The 22,512-nt window shown below is 47.8% G+C and overlaps 3 protein-coding genes across 3 annotated transcripts in view; 2 read left to right on the top strand and 1 right to left on the bottom strand.

Moving 5' to 3' along the window:
* The first annotated feature begins 1,820 nt into the window (after positions 1-1,820).
* On the top strand, positions 1,821-2,483 carry LOC138430898 (putative claudin-24). The gene has a single exon (XM_069572916.1). It carries the CDS (start codon positions 1,821-1,823, stop codon positions 2,481-2,483), a length of 663 nt encoding a protein of 220 aa, XP_069429017.1.
* A 1,442-nt stretch (positions 2,484-3,925) lies between these two features.
* Positions 3,926-4,619, top strand: CLDN22 (claudin 22). The gene has a single exon (XM_069573192.1). It carries the CDS (start codon positions 3,954-3,956, stop codon positions 4,617-4,619), a length of 666 nt encoding a protein of 221 aa, XP_069429293.1. The 5' UTR covers positions 3,926-3,953.
* A 1,052-nt stretch (positions 4,620-5,671) lies between these two features.
* The window catches only part of WWC2 (WW and C2 domain containing 2), a 148,914-nt gene continuing 132,073 nt past the window's right edge, over positions 5,672-22,512 (bottom strand). Inside the window, exons 20-23 of the mRNA XM_069573191.1 lie at positions 20,885-20,977; positions 13,198-13,440; positions 10,748-10,875; positions 5,672-8,475 (exon numbers count right to left, since the gene is read on the bottom strand). Coding sequence (XP_069429292.1) covers positions 8,409-8,475; positions 10,748-10,875; positions 13,198-13,440; positions 20,885-20,977 — 531 coding nt within the window. The 3' untranslated portion in view covers positions 5,672-8,408. The remainder of the gene's footprint in view (positions 8,476-10,747; positions 10,876-13,197; positions 13,441-20,884; positions 20,978-22,512) is intronic.

Here is a 22,512-nt window from a genome sequence, read left to right as displayed (position 1 = left end):
ATAGAGGAAAAGAACAGAATGGGAAAGACTAGAGATCTCTTCAAGAAAATTAGAGAAACCAAGGGAACATTTCATGCAAAGATGGGCTCAATAAAGGACAGAAATGGTATGGACCTAACAGAAGTAGAAGATATTAAGAAGAGGTGGCAAGAATACACAGAAGAACTGTACAAAAAAGATCTTCACGACCCAGATAATCACGATGATGTGAAAGCCACCATATGACCCAGAAATCCTGCTCCTAGGCATATACCCTGAGGAAACCAAAACTGAAAAAGATACATGTGTCCCATTGTTCATTGCAGCACTGTTTGTAATAGCTAGAACATGGAAGCAACCTAGATGTCCACCGGCAGATGACTGGATAAAGAAGTTGTGGTGCATATACACAAGGGAATATCACTGAACCATAGCATATTTGAGTCAGTTCTGATGAGGTGGTTGAATCTAGAACCTGTTATACAGAGTGAAGTGAGTCAGAAAGAGAAAGATAAATACTGTATTCTAACACATAGATACGGAATCTAGAAAAATGGTACTGAAGAATATATTTACACGGCAGCAATGGAGAAACAGAGAGAATAGCCTTATGGACATGGGGAGAGGGGAGGAGAGGGTGAGATGTATGGAAAGAGTAACATGGAAACTTACATTACCATATGTAAAATAGATAGCCAACAGGAATTTGCTGTATGGCTCAGGAAACTCAAACAGGGGCTCTGTATCAACCTAGAGGGGTGGGATGGGGGGGTGGGTGGAGATGGGAGGGAGTTTCAAAAGGGAGGGGATATATGAGTACCTATGGCTGATTAATGTTGAGGTTTGACAGAAAACAATGAAATTCTGTAAAGCAATTATTCTTCAGTTAATAAATTAAAACGTAGTGAGAAAACACACACACACACACACACACACACAGACAAGATGAAGCCTCAAAGCTCAGCCCCAGGGAAGCTGTTTTGTCTTGGAATTGGTAGGAGTTTCCTTGCCTGGTGCTGCTTTGTCTTTGTGGCTTAAATGATAGTGAAGACAGCTTGATTCTGGACAAAAAAATAACTACCTGTTGGATACTAAGAAATCAGGTTCTATCTCAGGTCCTTAACAAGGATGGAGAAATTCTCAGAATGAAATCCAGAGATGCCCCCTTCCTCAGCTGGTACCTCTGGGCATGGCCTTGGTGTCTTTCATTTTAATTAATCCAGTGAACCCGCCTCTACCTTTCAAAGGAATCTGAGGGAAACGTTCTCTGCCAAGTCCCAGCCAAGTCCCTGGGACACTCAAGAACATGGGCCAGGTTCTCGTGTAGGTTAAGGAAGCCTGAGAAGAGTAAAGATTATAGACAAACAGTCTACCTTTCTTTACAAGGTCTTGTTTTGCATCTCTGAAATCTCAGATTCAGCTATTACAATGAGGTCCTGTTGTAGAAAGAGCTGGCCTTTTATCACCACTTAAAATCTAATTAATCCATATTGAAGCACAAAGATTTCTGTTGTATTTTAGGGTGAGGGGTCATAGAGCCCTCTTTGTTCATCCTTAGACTTATAATCATCAAGCATAGGGGATAGAATTTTACCAAGCAAATTGGAAGGTAACAGATCAAATCCTTATCGGAAAGCGTAACTCATAGTTTTAACAGAGCCCTTCGTCCTTTACATGAAATACTATATTTGAGAAGAACAAAAACGCATTTCAGAGTGCACAAAGAGTTAATGACCAAAGCTTATATTCCCTGAGCAGCGTTGAACCGAGATTGTCACGCTACTGCCCACCTCGAGACGGCAGCTCCTATAGGGGTTGCAAGGGTCCTAAGATCTGTTGCAATGGCTTTAGTTTTGAGAGTAGCAATGCAATTCGTGGGGATTTTGCTCTCATCGCTGGGATGGGTTTTATCCATTATTACGACTTACTTGCCACATTGGAAAAACCTCAACCTGGACTTAAATGAAATGGAAAACTGGACCATGGGGCTCTGGCAAGCCTGTGTTGTCCAGGAGGAAGTGGGGGTGCAGTGCAAGGACTTCGAGTCTTTCCTGGGTTTGCCTGCTGAGCTCAGGATCTCCAGGGTTTTAATGTTCCTCTCGAATGGGCTGGGGCTCCTGGGCCTGCTGGTGTCGGGCTTTGGCCTGGACTGCTTGAGGATTGGAGAGACACAGCGGGACGTCAAGAAACGGCTGTTGATCCTGGGAGGAATTCTGTTCTGGACAGCGGGCGTCACAGCCCTTGTTCCCGTCTCTTGGGTGGCCCACGTGACAGTGCAGGAGTTCTGGGACAAGCGCATCCCCGAGATTGTGCCCAGGTGGGAGTTTGGAGAGGCCCTCTTTATCGGCTGGTTTGCTGGATTTTCTCTCCTGCTAGGAGGGTGTCTGCTGAACTGGGCTGCCTGCGGGACCCAGGCTCCCCTGGCTTCCGGCCACTACGCAGTGGCAGAAATGCAAACTCAGTGTGCATACCTGGAAAATGGAACTGCCAACCCTTCAGTATAAGGCACTGAGGAGAAGAGAGAGGCATGTCTTCCTTCATCAACTGGGATGGAGTGTCTGCAGGAAAAAGGGGTCTTCGTTATGTAACTAATTCTGTGCTGCTCACATTTTCTCATCAGACAATGACTTTTCTATCCTAGAAAGCTCATCTTCCCCAAACCTGGAGAAGAGGCCAATCTTATATCTAAAAGAAAACTGTTGTGGTAAGCATTACATAGGTATGAACAAAAGAAATTTCATTGATCTGGTTATTTCAATCAAAACGTAGTGGTGATTGTTCAAGAGAGTCAGCATTAAGCTTAATATGTTAATTTGGTATTAGAAATTGTTTTTGGTTTTGTTCGTAGCTGAAAATGATAGCCTGTTTCCTCAAGAAAAAAAAAAAACTAAACTAACAATTTGAAATCCTTTAAGCATTCTGTACTAGCAAAACCACATGCTAAGCCTCTCCAAAGTAGCATTTTCACAACAATGACTTGGTCTTTCTTGAACAGAGGTGGTTTGTGTTTAGGAAATTACTAGGAACCCTGCTATGCAGGACTTTATGAGGCTGAAGGTTTTCAGTACATTGTGATACTCTTGAGATTTAAAATACCAGCCAATCTCTTCTCTTGTCTCTTCCCTCAAAAGCTTCAGACTTAAAAAAACATTTCTTTGTTCAGTTAAAAGTTATAAGCATGGGGACAAACTGAAACGGACGTGGATTCTAACCTACACAGTACTACTGCTTAACTTTTCTGCTGCATAATTATTCAGGAAAAGAAAGAAACAAAAAATAGCAAGTATTTATGCCCACATGAGTATAGCTGTCAGGAAGGCACTGGGGTTAAACAGACCTGATACTTAGTTCAGAATGGTTTGATATATTATAGGGTATATGTAGCCTAAGAGATTAAAAAACAAAAGTCCGATTTAAAGCCTACAGAAGAAATTTCTCTGTTTGATTTGGTTAAGAAATACTTTGTGTTGAACCTATTTTTAGAGCTGATAACACCACAACAGGCGTACTGAAATATGAGACCTCTGAAAAGGAGAAAGTCTGACAGGTGCAATTAGATAAAAAGCAGCAGGAGTTGACCCAAACGTCAATTAAACATTTTGCCTGCAGACTTCTTAATTCTTTGACTTATCAGAAAGTTTGGGAACATGAGAACCATTTATGCATTCACAATGAGAGGGTTATTACCAGTTCATGTTATTTTGGGGACAAACTGCACACTACGAAATGCAGTCCATAGGACGTGAACATGATCTTGGCCACACCTTGGCATGACTGGTTTGCAAAATTATTTCCCTATCCTTCTGAAATCTATTCAACACAGAATCGAACAATAGCAACTCTGGCAAGAATCCTCCTATATACACAATGAAAAAACCGTTTTGAGCTAAGCAAGTGATAATATTAATACAAGTGTCACACTTTTCACAGCCACTGAAAGACAGGGGTGAGCCTGGCTAAGGTCGCAGGATTTTATGATGGCTTTAGTGTTTAGGGCAGTGGTACAATTAGTTGGAATTTCATTATCCTTGCTGGGATGGGTTTTATCCTGTCTTACAAACTACCTGCCGCAATGGAAGAATTTCAACCTGGACTTAAATGAAATGGAAAACTGGACCATGGGGCTCTGGCAAGCCTGTGTCGTGCAGGAGGAGGTGGGGATGCAGTGCAAGGACTTCGAGTCTTTCCTGGGTTTGCCTGCTGAGCTCAGGATCTCCAGGGTTTTAATGTTCCTCTCGAATGGGCTGGGGCTCCTGGGCCTGCTGGTGTCGGGCTTTGGCCTGGACTGCTTGAGGATTGGAGAGACACAGCGGGACGTCAAGAAGCGGCTGTTGATCCTGGGAGGAATTCTGTTCTGGACAGCGGGCGTCACAGCCCTCGTTCCCGTCTCTTGGGTGGCCCACGTGACAGTGCAGGAGTTCTGGGACAAGCGCATCCCCGAGATTGTGCCCAGGTGGGAGTTTGGAGAGGCCCTCTTTATCGGCTGGTTTGCTGGATTTTCTCTCCTGCTAGGAGGGTGTCTGCTGAACTGGGCTGCCTGCGGGACCCAGGCTCCCCTGGCTTCCGGCCACTACGCAGTGGCAGAAACGCAGCCTCACCGTCTGCATCTGGAGATGAAAACCACTCACCTGAAACTCTAAGCCAGAAGGGGTCCGCGGTGTCTCCTCCTCGGATGATTTGGTAGGATTTCCTGGTTACATGGTCACCCATTCACTATGCTTTCCATTTTCTAAAATGCATTTTCCTTTGCTGTTTCTGAAATTGTCATTTCTTTCTAGGGTGGTAAATTATTTTCTTCTACTCTGAGACCAAAACCATTCAAGACTTAATAGTTATCATACTCATTACTGGGGATGGGTTTTCTCAATTTTAAAACAGATTCAGTGACTGCACGGAACTGGTTAATAAAACATTACATTAGCACCTACACATCTTTTGAAGGTGTTATTCATAGAGATAAAATCACTTGGCAAATGAAAATGTTACTGAGAATCATTGACTTCTTTTAAGTGTTTAAAATCATGTTATACTGAAACCAGAAGTCTGGTTTCCCTGGTGGCTCAGTGGTAAAGAACCGCATGGATTTGATCCTTGCGTTGGGAAGATCCCCTGGAGGAGGAAAGGGCAACCCAGTCCAGGTATCTTGCTTGGGAAATCCCACGGACAGAGGAGCCCGTCAGGCTACAGTCAATGGGGTGGCAGAGTCAGATGCAACTTAGCAACTAAACAACAGAAGTCTGGCTGTCTGATTATACTAAAAGAATCGCTGGTTGTCTGAAAGCATGAGAGATGCCTATGGGGGACACACCATCTCCTTTTTAATTGTAGAGCTCAGTGCCTCTTTGGAGACTGTCTGAAGCACAGGGCAGCCTGGAGGTTTAAAGATTCATGTAAAAATCTACCGCACAGATATGCTTTTGCTTCTGTGCCCCGTGTTCTGGAGTAGATGGAGCAGGCACAGGGGCGCTGTGGGCCAGGACCGGGGGCTGTGGGCAGAGCACCACCCCTCCCCAGGCCCCCTTTTAAAAGAATCATTGATATATATGGTCCAGCCAATAGCTATTCACAAGTGTGGGCTTGAGGAATTCTTCCTGAAAGATCTTATATTTGTTTGTTACATAGTTTGAGTAAACTTTTGTGTTTGTGCCAGTCAGGAAAATTAAGTGAACAATAAAGACACTGAAATAAAGTATTAGGCAATATGTATCTTTGTTTAAAAAAAAAACACTGAATTTTTTTCCCATCCACGAACACATGAAAAGTGCAGAAACCAGAGTTAATCTATGTGATGTATTTGCATACTTTTACAAACAAGACAAATTAAAACAGAAACATATTCAGAATTTAACCTGATTAAATATTTAGTTTCAGTCCTGAGCTTTTGATATTTAATACAATATAAAGTAATACCAAAAAAGATTTTAAATTTATTTGATTTGCATGCTACAGAGATTCAGCTAAACTTTGTTCATTTGGCTAGCAATATTCTTTTTGTACCTGTAACACTTAGATTCTGATATACAAAATTGTAATAACATACTGATAATTCAAACTTGAGAACTAAATATTACATTCTTTTTACCCTGTGAAGAATAAATTCTACCTTTAAAAAATAGTATTTATAATATTAAAATTCATGTTGTCCAGATGGTTTTGTGATCAAGTTATTAAAATGTTTTGTCACTGTGAATCATTTGGGTTAGTACAAATACGACAGGATTGTTAAAAGCTGCCTATAAATACATAACACTATTGCTGATTTTTAAAGTGTGAAAAAGGATTATATTAAAATAAGTTTGTCTTTCATGTTAGAAATGAGCAAATGCTGTAAAATAAGACCGAAGCATCTTGCATACAACTGCTAACTACCAGCCTGAGACAGCTTTTACTCTTTTATGCCTGTCTGAAACTCTTGTGTAGTACAAAAAGTTAACAGCTAATCTGATGGAATTTATAAAGCTGTAAATATTCCAATATAGCCTCTTCTATGTCAAACATTTAAGATGGCCAGAACCAAACTATATATTAAACAGAACATAAATAAGACCGTAAATAAATAAATGAAGAAAATAAAATCGTACGGTACAACCACACATAATCCTATAAACATTTTCATGGTCAAACTGAGAAGCTGAAGACAGCTGACCTTCATTTAACTCTACATTAAATAAACTTCTGTTTTTCACATTTGACCTTGACAAGGAAGACCGGTGCTCTTTCTCCGGTTCTCCTCGGTCACCTAATAGGATGAACTGGGCTGCCTGCGAGGACTGTGCTCAGTCAATTCACGAGGCTGGTTTTTGTTCAAAGTACTGTCACGTCCAGTTATCACTTCAGAGACTTTTGTACATAAACGGTGGGGACACTTAGGAAAAGTCATTCCAGTTCTAGGCTCAGAAATGGCTTGATTTGAATTCTGATTCTGAAAAAATGAACTTTCCAAAACATGTGTAATTTCTTTCAAATATAAATTCTTACCAATGAGGATTCTAGCTTAGGAATAGAACTCATGTTTCTTGTTTTATGGGACCCATTCCTTTAAGATAATTTTTTCATCTCTTAAAAAAAAAATTTTGATTTCACTTGCTACCTAAGGTGGCTCACCAAACCCTGCCTCTTCCAGTATTACAGACTGGGTAGAAAGTATGGCTTAACTTGCACAAAAACTTTATTTTAAAAGCCTTGTATGCAGGCAGGACTACACTGGGGATTTGTTTAAGAAGTGCTTGAGTTGGGTAAGCTAACATTCTCCACCGGAGGGAACTTTAGTTGGTTTCCATCTTGTTCGTCTGGAATATACTTTCTTTTTTTTTAACAAGTGACTCAGCCTTTACTTCAATTTAATAATCTTCCCAGGCACTCTCTTCTCTTTGCATCCTAACAGTTTACCACAATTTACAGACAGGATTCCCTAAAAATGACGGCTGCAAAGTAACTTCTAGTAAATGTTTGACGAAATCTGTTTACTGAAGTATTTGGCAACCCCGATTCAGTCAAGACATCCCTTCCTCTGCTCCCAGTTGCACCGCATGAGGCTGACGCGTCTCCCTTCGCATCGCCGGCACTGCCGTTCCTCCAAGCCCCGGGCCCCTACCTTCCTCTACCGGGTACCACCCTCATGCCTCGCACCCAACCCGCCTGGTGCACGCCTGGCACGTGGGTGTGAACACTTACGCTCACGCCGACTGAGAAGCAGCGGCTGCTCACTGATGTGCTGATTCTGTTGTGTTGGAGGCGAACTGGCCTTCTTCCCCTTGCATTTCCCGGCCTTTAAAGACACACGTCACGAGATGTGAAGTGTTGCCAGGAGAACGGCTCCTTTGCATCCTTACCTTCTTATACTCAGCGTTTTGTTTTTATTTTCTTTAGACACATAGAAAAGGACAAAAAGGAAGCTGTTCTCAGGACATGGTGTTCCAACAGAGGTGATGGAGATGAACGTGCCCTCTGTCCCACGTGGACCTGGGACCCTGCACTGAGGCTCCTGCTCCCGTGAAAGGAGCCGCCCTCAGGCACCCAGGGTCACCAGCTGCCAGCCTCACGGTGGCTCAGAGGAGGACAATGGAAACGCGAAACCGCCTTCTGCTAAACCAAGTTATTTTTCAGCAGTCGGTCCAGTGGGATACATGTGGGGTCCTGCCTCTATTCCATTTCTATAAAATAAAGCCCACTGGCAATACTGTACATTTGGGTACTGGGTGATCCTGTTTTGGTTATCTGATTTTTTTTTTCCTCTTTTTTTAAACAAATAAGAATTATATTCAAGGTACTTCACAAAGTAACATGTTTGAAAATCTGATGTGAAATAAAAGCTCTTTAAGAGTTGACAGTTATATTACAAAACAAAATCCCGAACAAGACACATGTTCAGTCTTTTGCCCTCCCTAAGAAATGAAGAGGTGGAAAACACGAGCTCATTGGCGATGTGGTCACACGTCATCAGCGGGCAGGGATGGGATGGTTATCTTCGCTCTGGTGAAGTAGGCAATCTTCTCCCTGGAACCAGGGGTGAGAAACACACCAGCTTAAACAGGATGCTGAAAATGCTCTGGGCCTGAGAGAAACAGTCCCAAGGACGCCAGTGTCTCTGCAGGCCTGGATGGGAGCTTTTGTCCTTAGCTAGAACTCCATTTAAAATCAAGATTGCCTTCCCCTTTGTCCGAAGGACCTGAGGGACAGCAGCAACTCTGTGGACAGAGGTAGTAAGGTCCTTCCAGCGTTTCCAACCTCAGTTTTTAAATCATTGCGGGGGGGGGGTGTCAGTCTAGGCCTGCGTGTTTCTCGACCAGGGGGCAGAGAATTCCAGAGGCCAGAATCCTTACAGAAAAGTAGATGCTCCTGGGAAAATTCTTCAAACTCAATACCACGCTAAGGTCGGGGGCAACTTAACAAGTGATGGGTACCGGGACGAGATGGGAGAAGAGATGGGGCCTGACCATTGTAAAGGCAGATCCGCCCGAATCCGACTTGGGCAGGGGCGAGTATGGTGGAAACAACCTTAGAGGCACAAAGTGACTAACAAGGGGGTGGGATGGTCTTCAGAGGTCAGCAGAGTGTTAAAGAAAGAAGGTTTCAGGGTTGCAGTGCCACCCAAGGCAGGAGCAATAGGTCTATCCTCTACAAAGTCTTCATGTGGAACACAGTCTGCTGAGGGGGTCCCCACGCGGGGCATGCTGGCTGCTATAAGGAGGGATACAGATTAGATGGTTGAGGACGATGGTGAAGATGCAAGGACTGAAGAGAGAAGCTCCAAGTCTAAGGAGAGAGAGAGAGAGAAGGAAGGAAGCATGAAAACCCCCAGGAAACTGGAAGGAGAGCTATTTTTGTGGTGCAGAGTCCTGTCCATTTGCTCAATTCCATGAGATAAAATGAAGAATTGAAGAGGCAGGTGAAAGTGGTCATGACGTCACTGAAGACAGACCTCAATACTGGGACCTCTGCTTTGACACTCTCTGAAAACAAATGTCTTCGGCTTACATGGTGCTTTATAAACTCCCGAGTTAGTTGTCAGGGTTTCCACTTGAGACAGGTCATATCAAATTCCTGATTTCTACCTTTGATTCCAGGTGAGACAGCAGCTCAGGCAGTGTCCCCGGGGCTGTGGAGGGACCCTGGCCTGGAGGCCTCCAGGCAGATGCCTTATCCTGGCCCACCTCCCTCATCTGCATCACCTGCCTGGTGACGTGCGTGGGTCTGGATGCTAAAGGACTGGGGAGTGTTTACAACTTATTTTGGGGTTAGTAACTGCTGGGGTTGGATGACTGTGTTTCTTACTCTCCAAGTGACCACAGCACCAAAGGCATGAGAAGGTTCCTCTTGCCGCCCTGCAGTTCCACAACCCCCCGCCACCCCAAGCAGCATCCTCTGCAAGTTCCAAGAGTGATTCTGGAGCTGAATGGAGACAGGAAGATGCTGACTCTTCAGGGCAGCATACTAAGAAGAGTCTGAGCCCATGATGCGCCTGTCCCCTCTCGCCCCCCTGGACTCACTCAGGCGACTCTGACCTCCCACTTCACCCTCTGGCACGAAACCCCATCCGTTCCCGTCCAGCCCCTCCACGTCACCCTGCCTCTGCCATCAAACACGCTCCTCGGGTCTCTCCCCTTCCACCAGGAGCTTCCTACAGTCTCCTCTACACCACACACACACACACACGCACCTCTCCCGCCCCACACACATGCACACACACACACACCCCACAGCCAATAAAGCCACACCTCTTCTGTGTCCCCCTCCCCGCTCCACTGAAAGTGTCCTTGGATGATCACATGGCTCTCTGTTCAGGGAGTGTCAAGCCTCTTCTTGCTGCTGTGTTTGACAACATCCTTCACCACGACCCCAGACCAGGACCAATCACCACCCCCACCCACCTCTCTGGCAGGTTCTTCCAGCACCCCAGCCATCTCCTCTGCTGGTCACCTTCTCACCCTCCTGGGGTGTTGGACCCACATCTGGTTGGGGAACCACTATACGTAGGATGCAGGCTGGCATTTTTATCTCCCACCTGATCCTTAATCCTGGCTCCAGATTTTTATCTCTGCTTGTCTACAGGCCGTGGCTCCCTGAGCTGCCCTACTGGAAACGTTAGGCTGGTGCGTACAAGAGCAGAAGTCACATCACCCAGCTCCGGCCTGCCACCCCTTCCAGCCTTCCGTTCCCTCCCCCGACTCCCCCTCACCACCCCTCCGTCCCCTTCCCCCACCGCCCCTTCCCAGGCCCCGTGTCTGGACCCTGCGAGGCACGGGCCCCCCGGGGTCCCCGCGCTCACCGGAAGGACTGCACCTGCCGGGGCACCTTGCGGCTCTGCTCGCGGAGCCGGCACACGTCCTTGGACACCTGCCGCATCAGCTTCTCCGCGTTCAGGTCCTGCTTCTGCTCCTCTTTGGACTGCTCGGCCTGGCGCGGAAACGGAACCACAGGGCCCCCAGGACGTTACTCGGAGGTTCCCGAGGTCGCGCTCTCAGGCCTGGAAGCTGCCGGGGCTCCCGTCAGGAGCGGGGCGGGCAGCGCAGGCCGCGGGCGCTTTTCTCCAAGTCCGGGGTTGGGGGAGGGGAAGACACGCGCAAGCCCACCTTGCACCGACCACAGGGAGCAGCCCCTGGGTTGGGGCAAGGGGGGGCTTTAACCCATTAAAAAAATAATCTTTTGATATAGGCAATATGGGATCATTTAGTTACCTCTAGAACTCCTAGTAACCCTCCCTCTCAAAAAAAAAAAATTAAAAAATTATAAAGTACTTATAGCACCACGTTCAAGAAGTAGCTACCGTTAAATTTTGGTGAACAGGCTTTCAATCTCTTACCTTTCTTTCTGTCTCACGCCTTTTAAAAGTTGTTTATTGATATAAAACTGACACACTGTGCCAGAAAAGTGCACAGGGGCGAGCGGCTCAGAGTTTTATAAAGTGATGTCCTTCTCACCCAGCAGACTGTAGACACCCTGGGGGAGGGGTTGGGGTTGGGGGGGGGCAGGGGAAGCCCCGACCCCTAAGTTTCCACAGAGCCTCCAGCTGCAGAGAGGATGAGCTGCGCTGCGGCCCTCAGCAGGGAGGAGAGTGTGCGTCGGGAGGGGTCACTTGAGCCGGGGGGCTGGGGACACAAGCTCGCTTGGGCACCCATGGCCTCCCAAGTGGGTGCTCCAGCAGCGAGGTTTAAGTGTGGTCCTGCCTCCTGGAGACCACTGGTCACGGTGGGGGCAGCGAGGGTAGTAAAGGAAATGGGTGACGAAATTCGGAGTCTTACAAGAGAGGTCAGCTCAGGCCAGAGGTAGGCAGTCGGCACTAGGAGACAGGCGGGAAAATGGCTTTGTTGATGGCGTTGCCTGCAGCGAGCTGATGGGTCCTCCCGTCAGTGGGACCCTTCTGGGCTCCTGTTATTAACGCAGGCAGCTATACACTTTAGAGTCAAAGAATAAGGTCTTCAGGCTTAAGAGACAGGACAAAGTCTGGTTTACAGCCAAGCTGATACAACAGCAATCGTAGGACTAGGAGTTTGTTCTTTGCAAAAGCTACTGAAATGAGAAAGGTGCCCCAAACTGTACAGGAGTGTTAACGTCCACAGGGTCCTGTGATTGAAATCTGGGAAGCCAGTGTTATGCCCCGGGTTTTAGGAGAGGGTGGGGTTCTCTCATAGCTCAGCTGGTGAAGAATCTGCCTGCAATACAGGAGACCCCGGTTCGATTCCTGGATTGGGAAGATCCCCTGGAGAAGGGAAAGGCTACCCACTCTAGTATTCTGGCTTGGAGAATTCCCTGGATTGTATAGTCCATGGAGTCACAAAGAGTCGGACATGACTGAGCGACTTTCACTTTCACTTTTCACTTTCAGGAGAGTGTGATTAACCTTCAGAGTACTGGATAGGGGCTTGCCCCACAGGGAAGTCCAGTGATTTAGTCCCAGTCACGTTAAGGAGCCGGGTGGAGCGGGAACATGATCCTCGATGATTTACAGTCCCGGCTCCTCGCTCTGCCTCCCACGGGGCTTGTATGGCGCACGAAGACACTGATTCTGATTCCCTTTTTATTCTGAGCTGCAAAACAGACTTCCTGCCATAAAGAAGGAAGGTAACGTGTGTGACCTGCAGGCCTGGTGGCTTTCCGGACGAGGAAGGCCAGCCTGGGCTCTGCCACTGACTTCTGTTCACGGCTTCCCTGGGAGCCATATCTTTTATGACAACTGGCAGGCTCTTCGCTCACTGCTAGACACTTTATGGCCACAGTGCTGAAAACCCCACAAATCCCCAACCGCAGGAGACAGGTGGACATGAAGGGGTAGGGGTGTGTGTGCACGTGCAAGTGTGCACTGGGGTGTCCCCGTGTGTGTAAGGAGTGGACGTGGGGCTGCAGAGCAAGCAGGAGAGAAGCCAGTGGTTCTCACTGACCTCCGTGGCCAGAATGCAAGGCGTACAGGGGACACAGTCTCCAGCTGGGGACAGCAAACTTCAGAGACGGGAAAGAAAAGCTCATGACTCAGGTGACCTGCCTGTACACAGAGCTGGTAAACACAGAGATGAAAAAGCACCTGTACTCAGGAGAGGCAGACCCTTCTCCAAAGCCGATGCCCTGTGTGCTGTGGTTCTTTCCTCTCTGCGGTCTGATGCCATGGCTGCCACTGGGCAGGAGAAACATGACGGGGATAGACACGCTGGGTGTGAAGACCGGAGTGGGGCGGGGTGCAGGCTGGCACCCTCCACTGGGGAGAGGCTTTCAGGCGCCACGTACCTGCTTCCCCGCCTGTCTCAGGAGCTTCTGGAAGCGCTCGTCGTCCAGCACACCTGGCGGCAGGTCCGTCTCGCCCTGGGCCTTCAGTTCCTCGAGCCTCTGCCTCAGGCCCCTGAGGGCCTGCAGCTCGTCGTTGAGGCGGCTCTGCCGGGTCAGGGAGGCCTGCAGGTCCAACTCCAGGTCCAGGGAGGTCCGCACGGGGCACTCGGGTGCTGCCCTCCGGAGGACCGGCTGGCACACCGCCTGCGGGGTTAGAGCACGACACGACAGCCCCGCTGCAGTGGCAGTCCCGGGACAGGAGGGCTCCTGGGCTCCTATGTTTGCCGCTGAGGGCCAAGGGGTGGTGGCCCGGTCCCCAGGGAGACAGGAACCAGGCACCGCCCACCTCGGAGCATGCTCGGCCAAGGCAAACGAGCTTGTCCTGCCCTGAACTGCAGAGTCTCTGAAGTTGTTACCAGGGTGCAGCCTAGCTCAGCCTGACCAGCTGACTGCCCAGAGCTGCCCTCTGCAGACCGCAGATACGTCGTGAGGAACTGACTCTGAGTCAGGCCTGCACCTGTGTCCCCGCAGTGCACGCCTTTGCCCATCACTTCTGTACGCCCAGCTCAGCGGAGCTGGGGTCCGGACGCCCTCCTCTAACCAACGTCCTTCGACTCTGGCTCCTTCCTCACTTCCCATTGTCTGACACCCACTCTCGCCCCTGAATCACTGTGTTCCTTCTGGGGCCAAGCTTATCCACTTATCAAGAAATAATCATTGACCGTGTATGAGTAAGACCCCCGCGGGGGGTCTGTAGGCAAAACAAACACTAGGAGGAGAAGACATGATTTCTGACCTAGAGGAACTGGTTTAGAGGATGACGTCGAGAGTCAGTTCCTAGGCAGGTTGATAAGAAGTCCGGGGCTCGAGGAGAAAAGGGTCTGGGGCTCTCAAAGTGGAGACAGGGGCCTGGAATCCTCATGGAGAAGGAAAGGACAAACATCTTTTTGTTTCCCCTACATTCCTTAGTCTAAGTCACATTAAATGTCTGTTTTTCTTTAAGTCCCCAACTGATGATAACACAACAAACAACTCAGTTTAAACTCTATACTAAGGATTATATAACAACATGTATCCTGCTTGAGGACAGTTTCTCCTTCCTGAACCTTTTGGCTAATCCTGTTATCTTAAAATGTAAATTATGGGAGTGGGCCTAGTAAGATCTTTATAACCTTGAGATATTCTTTTGATTTATTGTAATAACTAATTTAAAAAGTACATAACTCCCTTGCTAACACCAGCTAGGGGGCACTCTCCGTCCCCCTTCTGATGTCTGTGTCAGAAGCTTTCTCTGTCGCTTTTTATACTTTAATAAAACTCTGCTATATAAAAACTCTTGAGTGATCAAGCCTGGTTCCTGGTCCTGGAGTTAAATCTTCTTCAGAGATCTTGAATCCTACATCGTTTGGCTATCATCTTGGGGGCTCGTCTGGGATCTAGCCTCTCTGATTTCTCAGTATGCACGTTTTCCACTTTACTAACTCTGCAGTGTGCCTGTGAGAATGAATGACACGCCCCGCGAGAAGCAAGCGATGAGCCCTGCTCTGCGGTTTCGCGGTGCCTCGTCATGACTGAAGGCAGCCCCTAAAAGGGGAACCTTGTCGGGGTTCATACTGATCTGCCAATGCCAAGAGGCACCCAAGGTCCCTGCTAGGAGAGCGGCCAGAGATGGGCAAAGCGTGTGCACCGAACTTTCCTTCCTCGGTCACCTTTTCCTGGTCTCTTGGACCATTTCGTAATTGCGTGGGGAATTAGAACTACTAACATAATCTGCTGGATCACAGACTTTCAGTGGATTGTGATTCATGCCATTACTATGTGCTTTTACTTAGACCCTAAGCTTGGTCGTCATGGAAGCGCCTAGCCTTGCTAGGAGCTGAAAGTTACAGGAACACGTTTGGGAGTGAGGTGGAACTCCAGCTCCAGGAACGTCTCTCAGGCTAGAGGTCACTCTCCTGGTTGCTGGCCTCAGGAGCCAGCGACCTGAAAGTGAGTCTTTGTCACAGCTGCGTCTCCTGTCTATGTGGACAGAAGCACCGCTGGTGACCATGAGGTTTCTGAGGACACAGATCGGGGACTGCAGGATCTGGTCTGATTGGAAGTGCAACGGGCTTCTTCCCTTGGTAGCACTAGCTCTTAGCAGACCCGAGGAGGTTCTCTGGTGGTGTCTGTCTCAACTCCCTGCTACTGCTACTGCTAAGTCACTTCAGTCGTGTCCGACTCTGTGTGACCCCATAGACGGCAGCCCACCAGGCTCCCCCGTCCCTGGGATTCTCCAGGCAAGAACACTGGAGTGGGTTGCCGTTTCCTTCTCCAATGCACGAAGGTGAAGAGTGAAAGGGAAGTTGCTCAACTCCCAACTCTCAACTCCCTAGATACTCCTTTTGTGGAATCTGTGGAAATGAACCGGAAGGACTGGTCCTAAGAGCTCAAGGACAAAAATCACTTCTTCCTCGCTGGCCAGCCCTCCACCACCTCTTTTGCTATCACATATCCTGGCATGGAGACACTCAGAATGGGCATCCCGGTTGCCGTTCATCCCTTTACGACTCTCTGCTTTTCCTGCGGTCAGGACTACACTCAGGAATGCACAGAGGCAAATAAAGACGGACGCTTCCCCGAGGAGTCCTAGCTTGGCAAACGTTCTGGGAAAACTACTCTGCTCCACCCTGGTGGCATCAGGGCAAAGAGCAAACCACACCAAGGTCTTGATGGTAGGGAACCAAGTCAGTCTGGGGTGCCATAGGTCTACCCCTGGTGCATCTCCACCCCCTCGGAGGTAGAACCGGGAGGGAAGAGTAAGACACCTGTGTCGGTAAGGGACAGACTAAGTCCGACCAGGGAAAGAAAGCTTCGGTGGAAAGTCTGTCTACACCCCCACCTAGAGCAGGGAAGGATGCTTCTGGCTGAAAAAGTCATGGCTGTGGATGCTGCTTTTTTCTCTCTTACAGATGGGAGCTAGTAGTTCCAGAACCACTCCCACTCCTTTAAAATGTTTTTTTTTTTTTTTTTTTTTCCCTTAAAAAAAAAGCTGGGACAAGTTTGATCTCCAGTGTTTAAAAAGACATGCCTGATCTTCCGTGATACTGAATGGCTGGGTATCCTTTGAAAGATGGGGAACATTGGCCAGTTGAAGGGTTTCTTAACGATACTGTTTCACAACTAGACCAGTTCCATAGAAAACAAGAGAAATAGGTAGAAGTGCCCTATGTGTTGCTCTTTATCTCTCTGCGAGACATGCCAGACTTGTGTCCTAAGGGTACAGATTTGGGTGTGAAACCTTCAGCTCCCTCCTGTCCTCTGACTTTGCCCCTGTATCTGGGGCTCCCAACTGACCAGGCTGAGAGTCAGGGCACCTTTCCAGGAGGGCTTGCCTCAGTCTTGAAATTCAAACAGTACCAGTTGTGGTCGAGACTATCCAGAGGATCCAAAAAGTACACAGAAGCCTTTACAGGACTAACTTTACTTTATGAGCTTACTTGAAGAGATACAATGTATGTTTTGGGACAGACACTGACTCCAGACTTGAGAGCTTGAGTTTTGCAGGAAGCTTTTGGAGACCCCTGGCCTTCCTGCCTGTTACCCTCTCAATATGAGACAGTAAACAATAGAAAACCATAGAAATAGGGCTTCCTTGATAGCTCAGTTGATAAAGAATCCACCTGTAATGCAGGAGAGCCCGGTTTGATTCCTGGGTTGGGAAGATCCACTGGAGAAGGGATAGGCTGCCCACTCCAGTATTCTTGGGCTTCCCTTGTGGCTCAGCTGGTAAAGAACCCACCTGCGATATGGGAGACCTGGGTTCAATCCCTGGGTTGGGAAGATCCCCTGGAGAAAGGAACGGCTACCCTCTCCAGTATTCTGGCCTGGAGAATTCTATGGATTGTATAGTTCATAGGGGTCACAAAAAGTTGAACACGACTGAGTGAGACTTTCAAGAGACAGTAAACAATAGATAACCGTGAGACAGTGTCACAGGAAGGAAGGCAGGGAGGGATGCTCAGGGCTGGGTCACACCTGCGTGAGGAAAGGTGTTCAGATAGGGTGGGTGGGACTACTGGGGTGGAGGGAGATGAGATGGATGTTTCCTGCCTAGACTGTTGGCAGTGGGGATGGAAAAAAAGGGATTACTGCTCATGAAAACGGGTACTGCCTGATACGAGAGAGAAGGACTCAGGCTTGACAGGTATCCCAGCTGGGAGGGCTGGCATGACGACAGCGCTCATGACAGACGGGAGGGAGAGGTCCGTCCATCCCTCTTCTCGTTTCAGAGCCGTCGCCCAGACCTGAATAGCGCTCACTGTCTCCTCCGATTCCCCTTCTCCGCCCAGTGTATCCTGCTGGAACGTTCTCTGCTGCTCTTACTACTGGTGCTGTTCAGCTGCTCAGTCTTGTCTGACTGTGTGACCCCATGGACTGCAGCACGCCAGGCTTCCCTGTCCTTCATTACCTCTCAGCGTTTGCTCAGATTCATGTCCATTGATTCATGCTATCCAGTGATCTCATCCTCTGTCACCCCCTTCTCCTCCTGCCCTCAATCTTTCCCAGCATCAGGGTCATTTCTAATGAGTCCGGTCTTCGAATCAGGTGGCCAGAGTACTGGAGTTTCAGCATCTTATTAGCATTCCCTTTATTCAACCTCCTCTCTAACAGACAGCAGAATCATCTGGACACACACCCTCTCTGACTGTTTCAAGACCAGAAACCCTTCCCAGCTGTCGGGCACGAGGAGGGTTTGTAAAGAATCCCGTGTGCACAGCCTGCTGGTGAGTGTGTAACCAAGGGTGTGCTTGTGTGTAAGCTCTGCCCATCTCCCTGGTGTTGCTGAGCTGGGAAGGGGTGTGTGGACGAGCCCCCGGAACCCTGTGCCTCTCGTGGGGACCCTGCCTTCCCAGCCAGGACGCCCGTCCTGCTCCCTTCAGCTCCCTTCACGTCTTGGGCTGTAACTCCTACATCAGAATACTCTTCTTCACTCGCATCTACTAGACTCCACCTGCTCACTTCAAAAGCCATCAACAATGATCTCCTAAATGACGTTTCCGGATTAACCTTTATCCAGTTCAAGAAGCTCTGGGAACTAAGGTTTATCAGTAACTCCCCTGTTTTTCAGCTTCACCCAATTCATAAAACACTTCTGGTTAAAAGTTCTCTGAAGAGTGTTATCATTCTCTAAAAGTATGTGTTTTTAAAAGCTCAGGGGCCTTGCAATCCCACTTCTGGGCATGTATCTGGAGAAAAACAGGATCTGAAAGGATATAAGCATCCTATGGGAAATAGATGGGGAAACAGCGGAAACAGTGTCAGACTTTATTTTTTGGGGCTCCAAAATCACCACAGATGGTGACTGCAGCCATGAAATTAAAAGACGCTTACTCCTTGGAAGAAAAGTCATGACCAACCTAGATAGCATATTCAAAAGCAGAGACATTACTTTGCCGACTAAGGTCCGTCTAGTCAAGGCTATGGTTTTTCCTGTGGTCATGTATGGATGTGAGTGTTGGACTGTGAAGAAGGCTGAGCACCGAAGAATTGATGCTTTTGAACTATGGTGTTGGAGAAGACTCTTGAGGGTCCCTTGGACTGCAAGGAGATCCAACCAGTCCATTCTGAAGGAGATCAACCCTGGGATTTCTTTGGAGGGAATGATGCTGAAGCTGAAACTCCAGTACTTTGGCCACCTCATGCGAAGAGTTGACTCATTGGAAAAGACTGTGATGCTGGGAGGGATTGGGGGCAGGAGGAGAAGGGGACGACAGAGGATGAGATGGCTGGATGGCATCACGGACTCGATGGACATGAGTCTGAGTGAACTCCGGGAGTTGGTGATGGACAGGGAGGCCTGGTGTGCTGCGATTCATGGGGTCGCAAAGAGTCAGACACGACTGAGCGACTGAACTGAATGTCCACTGCAGCGCTGTTTACAGTAGACAAGACAGGGAAGCAGCCTAAGTGCCCATCGACAGAGGACCGGCCACAGGAGATGTGGTTCATTTATTACCACGGAATATCACTCAGCCAGTAAAAAGATGAAACAAAGCCACGTGCAGCAACATAGATGGAGCCAGAGATCGTCATACTGAGTGAAGCAAGTCAGACAGAGAGGAAGATATATCCTATGAAATCCCTTATATGTGGATTCTAAAAAAAACGATGCAAATGAACTTACAAAACAAAAAGAGGCTCACAGACTAAGAGAATGAACTTATGGTTGCCTGTTATATTTGAAATGGAAAACCAACAAGGACCTACTGTTTAGCAAAAGGGACTCTACTCAGTGTTCTGTGGCAGCCTGGGTGGGAGGGGAGTTTGGAGGAGAACAGATACATGTATATGTACGACTGAGTCCCTTCACAGTTCACCTGAAACTACCACAACATTGTTAATTGGCTACACCCCAATACAAAATAAAAAAGCTTTTTTAAAAAAGTGCAGGGGACTTAGGAACGAGTGGAAAAGAATTTTCATTCTAGTTGATGGAAACTGAGGTGCTTTTAAAGCATAAAGTTTGGTAACCTGAAACAGCTATACTTGAAAATGTCCTGAAAATGCTGAGGTTGAATCAATGCTTGCATATTTACCTTTGGAAAAAAAGAAATGTGCTTATGACTGTCAAGTAACTAGGAAGCTAAATCAGAAAGCGCAGTGTTAACCAGTCACTGCACTTTGCCCAGAGGCATTAAACTGGGGTCGCTGGTGAAGACAAACGATTCACCATGCCCTCCAGTCTTCACTCCGGTCCACCAGGCCCAAGCTCTGGCCAAGCAGGGTCACTCCTTCTCTGAATGTGTTTCTGGGCCCCGTGCCATGTCAGGCCACCTACCGGCAGTGCCCAGCATCCTGCTCCATTACCCCAACAAAGCTACCACCTTCTTTTGAGATTGTCGTCCGAGGGCCAGAGACCTTCCCCATGGAGGGTTTCTGATTCTCCAGACAAGGTGAGCTCACTGCATAGCTTAGCTCACACAGGGCTGTGCTCCCACTGAGCAAGACACTCTAAGCCGATACAAAGCAACTTCAGAAATCAGCCCAAAACAAAAGATTAGCAAACGAAAACTTTCCATTAGCATTTCAGCTGCAGGTAAGTGAACAGGAGTTTCTGAACACTCCAACTGTATTATTCAAATATTTGCCCAGAGCGGTCCTTGCACTCTTATCCAGAGATCTCTGGCTCCCAGGAAAACCTGACTTGAGCTTTTCCATCTACATTGATCTTAGTCTTCTGAAATGATCTATCTTCTAAGCAAGCTGCTGAAACCAGGACGTCCCCTTTACGTGCTCCTTTACCAGGACATCTGCCCTTCACACAAGGTACCAGGTGTTATACTCTCCCCACAGCTGCGCCAGAGCTAGCCTCCCCCAACCCCCAGTGGCCAAGACGCCCCCAATTCCCAGCAGCCTTTTCTCCGTCCACACTTCATACCGAATCTATCCTCCGCTATCACAGGTTCTACCCCAGCGATGAATGAGCAGTCTCTAACTCATCCTTCTCCGGAACAGACACTGCGTTTGTGTCTCCACGATTACAGTGGCTTCAACCCACAGACCAGGAGCATGGAGCAAGGAGGCCCCAAGGCCCTGGGCTTCTGCGTCTGACATGCCCGACTCGGGGTGGTCCGCGACCTCGGGATGCTGCCGATGGACTACATACCCTCTTGACTCTCAGACTTCGCCGTTCGGTGGAGTTCCTCACAAACAGTGATTTTTTAGCCAGCGTTGAACTGTCGCTGTCACTTCGATTTAACTGGCAACAAAGGATTAAAAAAGAAAAAAGGAAGAAAGAAATCAGTGCAACACCCTGTGCTAGAGGAAGTCTGGAACTGAGAGCTTGATCACAGAGAGAACGTAGCTACTAGTTTGTCTTTTTTTTCTCTTTTAACAGAGGGTTATGCCCTTGCAACTCAAAAGTGTGTTCTGAGGATCAGTGACATCACCTGTGTGCGCGTGCTAAGTCGCTCAGTCGTGTCCGACTCTTTGCGACCCTACGGACTGTAGCCCGCCAGGCTCCTCTGTCCATGGGATTCTCCAGGCAAGAATACTGGAGTGGGTTGCCATTTCCTTCTCCACAGTTAATTTTTTTTAAAACATCTTCCTCAAACAAGTTTTTCCCTGTTTGATGCTTTTCTAATTTTATTAAATAATTACCTTTTGATTTTAGTTAAAAGTTATGTGTTAAGATAATTACATACATTTTGAAATAAAATTATCCTTTGAATCGTTAGCTAATATGCATTATCCATTCTTTAGAAGAAAAGTTTGTGTGAGGCACAGAGCTCAGGGTCAGAGTGAGGTCACAGCATCAAGGACACCCTCACCCGGGTGGGCCGTCCCCACTGCCTCACCTGCTTTAGGTCTTTGCTGAAACATCACCTTCCAGGGACATCTGCTCTCAACGATACTTTAATTTGCGACCCTCATCCTCAACATCCTAACCCTTCTTAACTTGCTCTACGGTTTTCCATAGCACTGGGCCTCACCCAGAGACGTCAGAGGTTATTCACCATGTTTACTGTTTGGCTCAACTCACGAGAATGAAAGCCTTACAAGGGCAGAGCTCTGGGTCTTTTTTCACGGATGAATCCCAAATATCCGCAGTTATGCTTAATAAATAGCAGATGCTTAATAAAAATGTTTGTGGAACTGAATGGATAAATTTAGAATTTAAGTATTTTCTAACTCACTTTGTAACGTCAAAACTAAATTACTATAAATTACAAATACTTATGGAACTAGAATGTGATAAACTGATACATATCACACAATACTCTCCACAGAACTACGAATCTGTTTGGAGGCATCAATGAAGGCGATTTTTGTTCTGAAACGCAATTCACTATTTTTAATTCGGCAGGACCAACGTGGTTTGAAGCAGGCGCGATACACTGCCGAAATACACCAGCCACCGTAGCTCTTGCGTCACTGAAGGTTTTGAATACACACTGGGGTCCAGACAGACTGAGCGGCCAGGCCCTTAAGGTCAGTTATTTGCCAGATCAAAGGCAGTAGAAACGAACAGATGGTAAATGTGGGAAAAGAAAGGAAAGGAAAAAATTCCACAACCCACACTAAAAAGAACGACCGGGAGTGTGATATTTCATGTATATTTTCTGGCATTTCTAGTCATTAGTATTTGCTAATTTGAATTTGAAGATGCCCGTGGCCCCGGGGGCAGGGGGTGGATGTGGCAGCTCCCCAGAAATGACCTGCACCTGACCCTGCTGATCTGTCACTCTGCAGACCCCTGACCCTGCGGACCCCTGACCCCGCAGACCCGACCCC

The sequence above is a fragment of the Ovis canadensis genome, chromosome 26 (genome assembly GCF_042477335.2).
Source record: "Ovis canadensis isolate MfBH-ARS-UI-01 breed Bighorn chromosome 26, ARS-UI_OviCan_v2, whole genome shotgun sequence".
Classification (NCBI taxonomy): Eukaryota; Metazoa; Chordata; class Mammalia; order Artiodactyla; family Bovidae; genus Ovis; species Ovis canadensis.
This window is presented reverse-complemented; position numbering and strand designations above follow the sequence as displayed.